The following is a 15,000-nucleotide window of genomic DNA, read 5'->3' on the forward strand; positions in this document are numbered from 1 at the left end:
ATTATTATTATTATTATTATTATCATTATTATTATTATTATTATTATTATTATTATTATTATTATTATTATTATTATTATTATTATTATTATTATTATTATTATTATTATTATTATTATCATTATTATTATTATTATTATTATTATTATTATTATTATTATTATCATTATTATTATTATCGTTTTGCTGCTGTTATTTTCATTATCATCATTACTATCAAGAACAGCATCCATGTTGACAAATACAGAAAAGGTATGAATGAGAATATCTTCATGTGTATTTCTGACGAAGATATAATCGAAACCGGTCAGATACATATTCATTCTCATTCATACCTTTTCTTTATTATCATTTTTATCATTATTAATATTATTGTGATTTGTTGTTGTTACTGCTGCTATCATTATAATTACCATAGTTATTATAACAATGATAGTAATGGTTACCCTTGTTGTTATCATTGTTAATATTATCATTATCATTATTAAATGTCAAATGGTTGTGAACAGATTTTTATATTTTTTTTACCAGAGGTGTGGTAGGGTCCAACATAAATGCCATCAAAGTTCGGTGGTTATCTGGATCCAGGATTTTTTAATATTGCATGAGTTACCCTTATTACAATGAAACAAAAAGTTAAGGACACATTTTTATGAAATTAATACCAGATGTGTGTTTTAGTCTAACTTGGATGCCATTAAATTTGGTGGTGATTCGGATCCAGCTTGGGGGCCCTGTCGCCATTGAAATGTTCATACAAGATAGAGCTCATTATACGTTGTCAATAAGGAACAGATAATACACACACACACACACACACACACACACACACACACACACACACACACACACACACACACACACACACACACACACACACACACACACACACACACACGCACGCACGCACGCACAAATTGGTGTAGAAATCATAGTAATCACAGGCATACACGCACGCACATACACATACATATGTATTTATATGTGTATATGTCGGTCTGACAATCTGTGTCGTGCGTGTGTGTGTATGTGTATGTGTGTATGTGTGCGTGTGTGTGTGTGTGTTTGTGTGTGTGTGTGTGTGTGTGTGTGTGTGTGTGTGTGTGTGTGTGTGTGTGTGTGTGTGTGTGTGTGTGTGTGTGTGTGTGTGTATGTGTGCGTGCGTGTGTGTGTGTGTTTCCCCACTCGGTAACAACATATATTTCTGACACGTACTTAGCTTTTTGTCGATGTTTCCTTGACGTTCGATCCCTCCTTCCACTCTGCTCTCTTGGGAGATAACTCCTATATTAGTGATGAAAATTACGACTACCATTCTCAATATATCTGACACCTCTGTTCAGGTATATTTATTTACAAGGATAGTTCAGACTCTAAAGTGTTTGTGTTATCTCAATGGTCACGTAAACTTATCTTGTTTCAGTGTAGTTTAGTTGTTCAGTTGTGTTATCCTAACATTCGTGTGGAGTTAACCTGATTAGTGTTTCAAAACGGAACGCTGTCGAAATGATTATACATTTACACATCAAAGTTGCGTAGTGAATGAAGGAAGTTTCTCTCTCTCTCTCTCGTTCTCTCTCTCTTTCTCTCTCTCTCTCTCTCTCTCTCTCTCTCTCTCTCTCTCTCTCTCTCTCTCTCTCTCTCTCTCTCTCTCTCTCTCTCTCTCTCTCTCTCTCTCTCGCTTTCTCTCTCTCTCTCTCTCTCTCTCTCTCTCTCTCTCTCTCTCTATCGCTCTCTCTCTCTCTCTTCTGTTTGCAAATCTGTCATCTTCAGCCTCTGCCCCCTTGTCTACACAAAATCTCGAACTGTTTGCCTAGAAATGGGCCTGTTGATGGTCAGTTGGGTCAATTGACCACAACTCTTGGCTTTTCCTCTTGCATTTCCTCTTGTATGGTTCGTGTCCTCCGTACGCAGCTTTTAAGGTCGTTTCTATAAAGATAATACTTATCTCGTTTCTAGAGAAATAAAAAATAAATTGTTTCTAGAAAAAAAAACTTTGATTTCGTTTCTAAAAAAATAAGTTTGGTTTCATTTCTAGAAAAATACGATTGATTTTGTTTCTAGCAAAACGTGATTGATATCTAAAAAATACGAATGATTTTGAGAATAATAGATATGTTTCTAGGAAAGTCATTCTGATTTCGTTTCTAGAAAAAATACTTTGATTTCGCTTTTACAAAAATTACTTTGATTAAGATTCTAGAAAAAATAATTTCAATTTTGTTTTCAGGAAAAAAATATATATATATTGTTTCACCCTTCCGTATATCCGGTAATGTACCACGACCCAGACAATTGTCAAAAAGAAATATTTTGTTATGAACTGACGGTACACTGCACTTTCTAAGATTGTAGCATAGGATTTTCGTACTTAGACGCATTAAGAACGCCTATGATCGCTTCTCAGACAATCTGGTTCTTTTGCATATACTTTGGTCTATAGTTCATTTACCTTACTGTCAGAGGCAGGGTTTCCATGGTGGCACGGGGGGGGGGGGGGGTGCAATCTGATTGGCCACCCCGTGTGCCCCTCCAGTGGCCATTAACTCGTTGTAATGTCTAATTTCTTTACCGACATCCAACTGGTAAAAGTACATCCAGCAGATTTAATGTGGCCAAGAAAAGCAAGATGAAATCATAAACAATGAGTAACTGTATAATAAAAATCATGAAGTGGGCAACCTTAATTTTTGTTACTTTTGGGCGGCCTCCTGTGCCCCTCAACAGAAAATTCTCTGACACTCGCCCCTGGTCACTTTGTACAACTCATACTACAGATTTTTTCACACACACACACACGCACAGACACACAGACACACAGACACAGACACAGACACACACACACACACACACACACACACACACACACCCACCCACACCCACACCCACACCCACACGCACGCACGCACGCACGCACGCACGCACGCACGCACGCACGCACACACACACACACACACACACACACACACACACACACACACACACACACACGCACGCACGCACGCACGCACGCACGCACGCACACACACACACACACACACACACACACACACACACACACACACACACACACGCACCATTTATTAACACCTGCCAGCAAATAGGTATGGGAATCATTGTAATCAAATAAAAAGTAGAATTGAAAGAATTGAACTGATATAAAGGAAACTTTGTTTGAACTCAATTGGTAATTTTCAGATTATGCTTATGTCCATCCTACTCCTGTCAAAAAGAAAGTACAAATACACAATCTGTATAACAATTCATCATAGTTCGGGCAGAAGTGACATGAACATGGATCATGTTATTTTAATTTTATCCGTCTATTTTCAAATTATTGGAAAGCCGTAAAAGCCAATAGACGATTTGGCAGCAGCAGCTTATAAGGATCGGAACATATGAGTAATCAGAAGAAGGAATTCGCATACTGCGAAAATAAATTGAAAGTATACTATGGATATCCATAGACCAAAAAAGATAAGGAAAAAGCCTTACAAGAAGTTTGCAAAGAACTGTGAAGTAAATAAAGGAACTACAGGAAATTGATTCAAACCTCTAAAAGATTCGATCAAGAATTCTCTAGAATCTCGATGCTCTTTTTTCTTACCCTATAAGAGGATGAATTAATCAGTTTGTGTTTACATCCGTAATCTCAAGAAAGCGTTGATATTTTGTTGCTCTAGCACTGCGTTTTAAGCTGAAAAGAAGTAAGATTCGTGTGTTATAGTGTCTGATTGGTGGTTTTAAAGGGAGAGGAGGAAAGAAAAAGAGTTAACGCTTGATGTAAATAACGGAATTAACGATTTATTTGGTGTTGAAGGTGATCCATCTTATTTCGGCGTAATTTACGTTTTTATATATATCTCATTTACATTCTCGACCAAAGCTGAAACATGTAGTGACTGTGGGTAGGACATGGTATGTAGGCCATATTTTATGATCCACATTTGATGAAGAACCATGAACTTAGGTAATTATATGAGACATGATCCCACTGACATTTCCACAAGGGTTGATTGTCATATCTTTTCTTGGAGTTTTCTTGGAGTACTTGTGTAGCCACCACAGCAAAGCAAGAGGTCTGCCTAATGTACCAATGACCACTCATCAGAATGCCTTTTGATTATCTTTGCAGAATGGGACATCTTGTATTCCCAGTTGTACCAGCCATTGCAAGGTTATTCTTGGGAATTGGGATTTCAGGTAATTGTTTTTAGAGCGACGCACCCTCCCAGGAAAAAAAAAAAAAAATTTCTTATGCAGGAAATCCAATGATTTCAACAATTCTTGGCTTTGTTTCTTGTGCGAATGAATCGTTGATGAGATCCTAGTACCATTTCCATTGACAATCTTGATTTGATAGTCCTGATAGCAGGGGAGGGCATTACGTATATCAGGGAAATTAAGGGGTAAAACAGGTTTGATTAAGAAGAATAGAGAATAGAAGGGCATAAGAGCAACCCAAAATGGATCAATGACAAATAAAACTACGGACATGCCTACTTTCTTTGAAATATTATTGACCAATGTGCCATAATTTGATAACCTCTACGGGAATCCAGCCCATCTTCCGGTAAAATCTACAGGAATTCACACCATCCAAACTCCGATTGGTAATTGTACAAAATGTCCTGACCAATAAATCCCCTGAGAAACATTCTCTTCACCCTGATATATACAGTTAGATTGAGCTGAGTCCATCCAGTTGAAAATAAAAATACCATTATATCTGGAATCTCCAAACTGTCTGGATTGCTTAATTTTAATAATTTTTTTGGCATTTGGGTTATTTGATAGGCTCAGGTATGAAATTGGGATGGTTACTAAAGTCTATTCCCTCATTGTTGCCACTGTGTAGTCTTAAGAATAACCGAGAATCAATGCAATACTGAATATGAATCATTTCTCAGTGGCCTTCTGTCACAAAATGGCCGGTATTGGCTTGTTGAACCTGGCGCTGGCAGAAGTACCCATGTGCAGAAAAATTTTGCAAAGAACAGTTTAGATAATTCTTAAAACCCATAAAGGAAGTACAATAACATTACTAAATGATGTTTAAAAGAATAAATGTGGAATAGCAGACACAAATAGAAAAATATAATTTTAACAAGGATGTAGTAACACATGAACTACTTAGGATATCGCAGTAATGAGTTATGTGGTCAGTGTTGTGTTTTTTGTCTCAAGATATCGCAGTAATAAGTTATGTGGTCGATGTTGTGTTTTTTGTCGCAAGGTAAACCAGATGAGTACCTTAGACTGTTGAGTGGTGATATGCAGTGAATACGAGGCTGCAGCAGCATAAACTGTTGTTTCAGACTCTATTTCTTATGTTCTTTAAGATAGTGGTATCCAGTTCCCACTATCTCCATGCATCACTCCTGGTAACTTATACCCGATTTCAGAGCTTAGAGATAGTGAAGTTGTAGTGAACTTAGAAGGAATTAAAGAATGTGGAAAATGAGCACTTAAGCCAAAGTTTATGTTTTATATATATAAATATATATATATTTATATATATATATATATATATATATATATATATATATATATATATATATATATATATATATATATATATAGAAATGCATTTATTGTTTGTACGGCAGTTGTATCCCTGTTTGGTAATAGTTATATGTACAGTTGTGTCCTGCACGTATGGAGTAAAATCGTACTTCCGCCCATAAACAAGATTGTGGCGTCAACTCAAGAAGATAATACCACGCTTGATTAGGGTAGATTAGGAAAGGTATGGTAAGGCAAGGAATCCCAAATACAGCAGTGTCGTATCCACTGCCATACTTATGACCAAAAAATGACCTTTATATGCATATGCGCATTTGTGTGCTGTATGCCTAACTGTGAGAACTCAGGATATGGCTGCCATATTCATATCCTGAGGTACTCATGAAGGCCCTGATGGCATACATTACCATATGCCATGACACCTTCCTTTTTCCTCCTTATCCTTCCTACTAGCAATCTTCAACAATATTTGGACAGATTGAAACCTTCCTCCTCACTGGCTCGAATCACTCCCAACTTTTTGTAAACCTAATAAATCTGGCATCCTCCCTCAAGACTACCGACCCATAGCCCTGACTAGCTGCTTGTGCAAATTACTAGAAAGAATGGTAAACCTAAGCCTAATGTGGTATCTAGACAGAATTTGGATTCTGTCGTGCTCAAAGCACAGTAGATCCACTTACACATTTTGAAATTTACATATTTTCATTTGCAAACCATAGCTCAGTACTAGCCGTTTTCTATGACCTGGAAAAGGCATATCATACCACATGGCGATACTACATCCTAAAGCAGCTGTCATCTCTTGGCATACGAGAGGACATCGGTGTATTCATTTCATCATTCCTCAACCCAATGCCAATGGGAAAATGTTGCATTCACTTTAATATTTCTTTGTTAAATGTTTCTGTACATATATGGCTCTGCCAGTGCTCAGCCACAAAGGAGTCAATTAGTAGATCTTTTAACCTCACATTTCCTTGAAATAGTGGGAAAACATAAATATTTTTTTACTAGTGCTATTGATATCAACACTTATTTTTGTTATAAACATAATAATTACTATATTGTTGGTGACATTACTAACAGCAGTATTATATACTAGAAAATATTATAAAAAATTGAGGAAAGGGTAAACATGTGAGACAGGAAGTTCTTGTAATTGGCTTACTGGTGACTTGGTATTTGTGGAGCCATCTTTATCTATATATAAAAACATTTACTAAATTAAACATACAGTGGACATGGAATGTACACACATACTGTCTGTGGCGGCAATTGGATAATGAACATACCTTCTGAGTCAAATTTTCCTGTTCAACTTCTTCATCCTTTTCTCATTATGAAGGTGTCCCACAAGGAAGCATACTGAGCACCACGCTATTCATACCTAGTCCTAACACCAGGTATCAGATCCTCCCTGTATGTAGAGGATTTTATCATATACTTCAGGTCCATCAATACCTCCTCTCCCTCAACAAATCCAATTAGCGATATCTTTAACCCCTTCATGGGCCACAAACCATGGATTCTGCTTTTCCAGGTCTTAATCCTTCTCCATTCTCTTTTCCTGATTATGTATAGGTCCTCAACCTCCACTCTCAGTATATGATGTTCCTCTCCATTTCCGCTCCTCTGGCAAATCCCTTCGAGTCATTTTTGACTCCAAACTTTCCTGGCGAGACCACATTCTCTACCTGAAAGAGAAAACCTGCCACCACCTCCGACTCCCATAAATCCTGGGGTTCAAACTGTAAAACCCTCCTCCATCTCCATACTTCACTGATCTTCTCTACTCTTGACTATGGCTGTCATATCTATTCCTCTGCTTTTACTTCTCTTCTAAATCACCTTTACTCTCCATCACTGTGTCCTACGTTTAGGCCTGGTCCTCTCTGGAGTTATGCATGTTTTCACTAATTTTCTCTCTATAAACAGTCCCTCAGTCCCTTCTCCCTACCTTTACCTCCTCTCCATGCCTAACTACTCCTTTCTCTGTCCAGATAGGTGCACTCCTCCCCCTTTCACCATTTCCTCGCCTCCGACCCTTACCTTTTTCTACCCATAGATACCAGACTTGGCTTATACCTTCCTCCTGTATCTGCTCCTCTGTTTTCCCCGACACACCAAAATCAGACACCCTCATTTCTATCCATCTCTGGCATGGGTTTTACTATAATCTTCCCCTCCTGTACTTTCAACTTTCCACTTCCACCCAAATCTAGTGACCTTACAACTGAATTGTACACTAGCACACTCTGTTGCCGTGTTCACATCCCATCATCCCATATTTTCACATACACTAGTCTCTGATTACTACCCTCACTTCAAAACCCTCCTCTTCACCCACTGGCAGATATTCTGGCCTAAACAATAATAAACTACATAACATTAAACATTCCTTCTCTCCATGGTCAAAAGCATTCCATAAGAACAGATGCTGGGAAACTGCTCTTGCCTGCCAATACATTGGACATGCTTGCCTCATACATTCCTATCTCATGTCACAATCCAATCCACCACTATGCCCCTCATGCAATGTGCCCCTTTCAGTCACACACATCCTATTACTCTGTCCATGCATCTCAACAACCCACATCTCTGGTTTTCCTCACTTATTCTCACTTCCCTGACCCCCCAACCTATCGAACATCCTCTAGGAACCCCGTACCATTTCCTTTGATAACTTATTCTCCTTCCTTAGACCATTTGATTTAATCATCCTCTATCCTTCTCCCTCCCTCTCATATCAATAACTCTCCTAATCCATTTACTACTGCCTTTATACCCCTTACACTAACATATTACCTTACCATATGACCGTTGAAACTCAAGTAACTTTACCCTTCCATCACAATACTTTACTATACTGCTATGTAACCATTGATGTCTAGCACATTTATTTTTTTTAATATTAAACATTAAACAATACTTTTTCAGCAATACTCAATAAAACAAGCTTTTCCCTTCATTGTTCACACACACACACACACACACAGCTGTACTAGTGTACATGCACTTAACAAGAATACTAATAGAATTGATTTTATTTTCAGTTGAATTCAGAGAAATCTGATATCCAGCAATTATATCACTGGGATGCAGCAGTGGTTCGAGCTGAAGGTCAAAAGTTGATTATTGGCAAGAGCATGCTGTAGGGCAGAAAGGTCCCCACATCTCAGGATAATGCCTTGTTACAAGGACATGTACAGTATACGAGTCATAAACTGTAATAGCTGTCAAGTGGTTCTAGACTGTGAGTTACATCATGTACATCTCTGGTGTGGAAAGAATTAACGATAGCTAAAAATTAGACCTATTTCTGCCATGGAGAGGATTCTGAGGAGGGGAAGGCTGCAGTGAAGGGGGTGGCATCTACATCGAGCAAGCGTTTCACTAATCCCAGCACTATTGATCGCCACGGCTTAAACATATCTTCTGACATTGTCAGGGAAAGAGGTACGTTGTAATGAATTTTGTTTTTATTGGTATTATGATGAAACTGTATTTTTTATTCATGTTTTTAAGACAGATATGAAGTTTACCTGATTTCCTGTTTGTCTAATTATTATTTCTTTTTCCTTTTCCTATTTTTCTCTTCATTTATTTATATACCTTTCTTCCATAATTATGAAAGCAACTCAAAACTCCTGTGGCTTTTTTAGCAGTACAGGATTATATGTGTTTGAAGAAATATTTTGTTGACAGTGTGACTTTTTTCATGGATTTTTTTTTTTTTTTAATGATTCAAAGAAATAGGATACTGTTGACTGAAATTGCACTTTCTGAAAATCTATTAGGTGTAATAGTGTTCAGCAGATATACAGGTCTTATAAAGAATATGAGTGAAAGAACTTGCAAGCCATATCCTTGTTACAGATTGCTCGTAGCTATAAACTGCAATAGAAACACTCACTAAGACCAGTGATGTTATTATTTTTATTTTTTTTTCTTGATGCAGCATTGTGTTACTTGTGAATGACTTTGTCACTGTTGCATGAGTTATTTTGATGGTGGCATAGATCTAGCCAGAATGTAACTTTGCTGGCTTACAAAAAGTGGATGTGTAATGGCTCTTTGCAATATGCTGTGCAAAGTACCGAATAGAATATCAAGTCATGTCAAATCTGGATCATTTTGAATGGTCTGCGGATTGGCAGGTTGAACTGAAGTTCTGGTTATGGACATAAAAGCTGTTTTTTCTCATAGTATAAAGTATTTAAATTTTTAACCAACTTTTCAAGGCATATATTGATTTTAACATGTCCGTTTATCTACCTAACACTGCTTCCTCTAATATTGTTTTAACAGACCCTGTGCAAGTGTTTGTGCATGTTTTAGTTTAAGCTCTCAACTCACATTTCTGACATTCAGGTTGAAGCCTAGTTGGTATTTAAGATGAAAATATTGAAAACTAAGTACTCATTCTAGTCTTCATTTATAACATTTGATACAGCATCTGGTCGTATTTGAGAAATCAGATTTATGATTTACCTACGTATTTAGTATCATTATGACTACATAAACCTTTAAGTGATGCACAGCGACTAAGTGGCAATGGCCAGCTTGAGTAAGATTTTTGATAAGAAATGGTTTATATCTTGATATTGTATGGAGGACTGGACTCTCAGGTTATACGTGTGAAAATTATTGGGAAGCTTTTTGTATTTTGGTCCTTAAAATACAAGGTTCAAGAAAATTTGCTTTTACAGATTTTACTCTTGAAAGTAAATTGAATACATGTAATGCATATATGCCATGAATTCCAATTCTGAAGATGGAAACTAGTAATTATTCCTCTATGGTTAGCAATATGAGCTAAAAGGACTAAAAAATGTCATCATATCTACAGCTTTCATTAAAATTGTAGTTTAGATTAACAAGTGCCATTTTTAAAAATCTTTCAACTCACCTGTTATACTAGAAGAATAAAAATAGGAGTTATATGTATGGAATTCAGGAAAACATGTTGAGTTATAACCACCTAAACTGTGAAGATGCTCTACAGCTGATCTGCAGCTGCTCAAACATGGAGACACCTGTCCAGTGGAACACTTGTGCTGCCATATCATAATAGAATGATATGGTAGGAGTTTAACATGCCTTGATATGCCTGTGTTAACCTTCCACAGTCTGTTACATAACATCTAAAGTAGTGTATGATTCTGAGCTTGATGACAAATACTTGCATGATGAAAATTTTGGAGGAAAACATCTAGTAGATTTGTTACGTGTTGCTGCAAGTAAAGTATAACTTTTTAGTTTTTTGTTGTGGTTTGATGAAATTTCACAGTTTGACACAGCTAATACAAATAATAGTATAGACATACCTGAAGCTGTTTTAGTATCAGTAAACTGTTCAGGATTTGAATACCTTCTGATTATCAGAGGATGTGAATCAGACACAGGAAACTGCTATCAGTGGAGCTGGATACTGTGTGCTGCGTACTGTGTGTTTGGAGTAATGTGCCGGAATACAGGATACATAAAGCTTGAATTCTGTTGCTTAAAATAAGATCTCTTGAATTATGTGCTGTCAGATCACTTTTTGCAGAATCTGCTGATAGCATCAAGAATGCAATGAGGAAAGGGATATGAAAAAGTGTCAACTGTGTATTGATGAAAGTGCAAATAGTTAGCATACTGAGATTTTTACTTTTTTGTTGTTGTTTTTTTGTAAGTGTTGCTCTCTAAGGACAGATATCCAATCCTTTATTACTCTCATGTATATGATTTGTGATATTTGATTTTCAATTAACCTCATTATGATTAGTTTTTATATACATGCACACTATACTGCTGTTATATGAAGTTAATCTTTTATGTACACTGAATGTTTTATTTGTATTAAGATGCACATTGCAGCATACAGTTTGTGATATGACCTAATCTTTGTATCATTTCATAAACTTCAGAGGAGCTTATTATTTGCATGATGTGATAGTTTGTGATGAAAAAAGAGCTTTCACAAAACAGTTGTGATGTAGACTGTCAAGCGACCTGCAAATAGTGCAACATGTAGTTCCGTAAAGTAAAAAACAAAACAAAAAATCAAAAGAAAACGTCGCATTGTTGGCAAGGACTTGTGACGAAGGTATATGATCCTTAATTCTGTGCTGTGTAGTTGTGCGCAAAGATGAGGAAGACGAGTTTCCACGAGAGTAGCTATAGGGCGGAATACTGGGAAAAGCCCACTCGACGCCACACTGTGAGCGTTCCCACCATCACAAGTGGTAAGTGTTTGGTAGTAAAAGATTGGAGAAACAAGGAGACACTTAATGTTTTATAGCTTTTATGATTTGAATGTATATATTTATTTATATACATACATACTTTATTTATATATATATATATATATATATATATATATATATATATATATATATATATATATATATATATATATATATATATATATATATATATATATATATATAAATTTTCATGTGTGTATGTATGTATGTATATAATGTATATATGCATATCTGTATATATAGAATTTTTTTGTGTAAATGTTCCTGTCTTCAATTTTTTTTGCCAAGATAGATATCCCTAGGATGTATGTATGATCTATATAAAGCCAATAGAGCTTGCATGCACAATAATTTGTCTCTGCTTCAATATCCTACCATGTTTATTCCTTCCAGTGCCTCCTCATCCTCTATAGATATATGAGTGATTAACAGTTAGTGCTTCCAGAAGTGTAGGTTTTTCTTTCTCTTTTTGTATTAGTCATCTGTATGCTAGGAAAAAAAAAGGTACCGAACTAGTAAAAGCAACTCATTCATTTATCCAAGTTTATTTTTGATAAGAAACAGATCTATGGCATAACGTTTTACAGTTCAGTTTTTCCATGTTCTTTGATAACTATATCTTGTACAAGGGATGGTAATTGAGATGACACATATTTTTATCGAATTTTGATGTTAACAGGATTGTGACTTTGTGAAAAACCAAGTTCAGAGTTAGCATTTAATTTGCAGGGATTGCTTCCTTTCCGCAGATCAGATTTTTGCCACTGAGAACAGCTTCTTGGCGATCAGTCCTTGGAAGAGCAGATTTTTCTGTTTCCAGGGCTGTCAGATTTTTACACTAGTATACGTATATTGGTTCCACGTTTGCATTACTTCACAGTTCTGTAGGAAGAAATGAAATAGAATTATATTTTCTTCACAGTTTAGTCATTTTAATATTCTTAATGATAGTCTGATTCTTAATCAGTGATAAATATTTGTTTAAGTTTGATTTCTTTTTATGAAAAAATATTTGTATACATAGGTCTTGTAGCTTCACGGATATCCATACAAGAATATGTATTTCTTTTTTATATGGTTCTTAATGAATATGTGATAAATATTTTTTTTATATATGTATTTCTAAAGATTTTTTTTTTACATTTGCATTTTTTTTTCTTTTTTTTCTTTTTTCTTATTTTTAATAAATATAATGATTTTCACTTTACTTCTTATATCCATGTTTTACAGGAATATACACATTTTCTTATACTTTGAAATTTGATACTTTATAAGAAGGTATATTCCTACAGGTGCATGGATTAATATATATATTTATATAATATTTCAGGTCATTATGTGTTCATTTTTATGTGAAACTTGCATGCTGAATTTTTTAAAGTGTTTGAATAAAATAAGTTTTACATGCACTAATTTGTAATGAATATGATATGTCTGGTGAAGCTTCCTTTCATGATGGGGGGATATGATTTTAATTGTGTTACTGTGCTACTTCCCGAGCTTTTTCTTTCATGAGGAGGCCCCTTTAGGAATGGCTATTGACCGTATATATGTTATTTCATCTGTTTATTCATTTAGATTAAATTTTTATGTTAATTTTTAGGTTGGATTTTGTGATATGATTTGGGCTTTTGCCTATTAGGCTGAGTAAGTACACTCTGTTATCTGGTCTGCCTCGAAAAAAATTTAGCGTTATTGCAAAAAAACAGAGTGTAAAGTACATTTGATCGACTAGTTCTGTTTGAAAAATACCCTTGGATCAGAGGCAGTATATATTACCTTAGGACGGACCCTTCTGGTTTGTTACACTTTTTGATGAAATATTGTTTTTATTAATTTATCATTGGGTGTTATTATTGTTATCATGATTTTTTTTTTGTTATTATTAGTCATTGTTATTGTTATAATTTTCATTATGATGATTATGATGATTAGGGGTAACAACATTTTCAAAGTTGAAGCTATTGATAATAAGTACAAATAAGTTGATTTTTTTCTTCCTTTGACTAAGGAGAATTCAGAAGATTGTGGGTATTTTTTAGATATCAAGCCATGATTTTGGTAAATAGGTCTCAGAGTAACTTCATGTCAATATTGCTGTAGACCACAGTGGGTCTGCCTTTTGGGTCTGACGTAGACTACACATAATGGAGATTTTGCATGTAAAGTCAGGAAATGGGGAGTATGTTTATTATTCTTCAGTATATTTTTCTTAATTAGAATTTTATCTCTCTGACTTGTAAATGTTAATCTCCTGTCATTTTGATGCATTTTATATTATCCGTATTGATTACTTTGCCTTCTCTACTGATATAAGTGAATGCCAAAGAACTGGAGAGTTCAGTATTTCCGTAAATAGTAATTTTCCGCTTATTTATATATATATATATATATATATATATATATATATATATATATATATATATGTATATATATATGTATATATATGTATGTATATATATGTATGTATATATATATGTATATATATGTATATATATATGCATATATATATTTATATATATATATATATATATATATATATATATATATATATATATATATATATATATATATATATACATGTATATATATATATATATATATATATATACATGTATATATATATATGTATATATATATATATATATATATATATATATATATATATATATATATATATATATATATATATATATTTACACACACACATATATATACATATATATATATATATATATATATATATATATATATATATATATATATATATTATATATATATCATATATATATATTATATATATATATATATATATATATATATATATATGTATTATATATATAATATATATATTTATATTGTATATATATATTAAATATATATATATTATATATATATATATATTATATATATATATATATTACATAAATATATATATATATATATATATATATATATATATATATATATATATATATATATATATATATATATGTATAGAGATTAGACTTGTTTTCTCCCCATAGGCTTTCCCTTCCAAAATGTATCATTAGTCTCCTTTTTTTATGCCAATTAACATCCATAGTAACAGTTGGTGAAAATCCAACTGAGTTACAACCCTGCTTGTAATTTTCTCTTGCGCTGTTAGTTTTTGAAAGTCTCTAGATGAAATTAGATTTTTATTGTTATTATTATTATTAGTCCATGATTTCTGATTTGT

General features: G+C 34.1%; 2 protein-coding genes across 11 annotated transcripts in view; one reads left to right on the top strand and one right to left on the bottom strand.

Moving 5' to 3' along the window:
• The window catches only part of LOC113820792 (uncharacterized), a 25,434-nt gene extending 14,449 nt beyond the window's left edge, over positions 1-10,985 (bottom strand). For 2 of the 7 annotated variants that reach the window (XM_070144107.1, XM_070144100.1), the window contains exon 1: positions 10,857-10,985. The gene's annotated coding sequence lies outside the window, so the exon portion shown is untranslated. Of the gene's footprint in view, positions 1-1,215; positions 1,270-3,607; positions 3,703-6,821; positions 8,474-10,438; positions 10,764-10,856 lie in introns of those variants that run through there. The other 5 variants (XM_070144103.1, XM_070144101.1, XM_070144104.1 and 2 more) reach the window with 5 other exon arrangements.
• Pi3K92E (phosphatidylinositol 3-kinase 92E) overlaps positions 3,622-15,000 on the top strand; it is a 31,831-nt gene continuing 20,452 nt past the window's right edge. The window contains exons 1-2 of one of the 4 annotated variants that reach the window (XM_027364513.2): positions 3,622-3,707; positions 8,583-8,985. Coding sequence is in view for 3 of the 4 variants with exons in the window: in XM_070144109.1 (XP_070000210.1) it covers positions 11,663-11,759 (97 nt within the window). In the remaining variant the exon portion in view is untranslated. Of the gene's footprint in view, positions 3,708-8,582; positions 8,986-10,946; positions 11,203-11,441; positions 11,760-15,000 lie in introns of those variants that run through there. The other 3 variants (XM_070144109.1, XM_027364512.2, XM_027364511.2) reach the window with 3 other exon arrangements.

Source organism: Penaeus vannamei, chromosome 31 (assembly GCF_042767895.1).
Source record: "Penaeus vannamei isolate JL-2024 chromosome 31, ASM4276789v1, whole genome shotgun sequence".
NCBI classification, from domain to species: domain Eukaryota; kingdom Metazoa; phylum Arthropoda; class Malacostraca; order Decapoda; family Penaeidae; genus Penaeus; species Penaeus vannamei.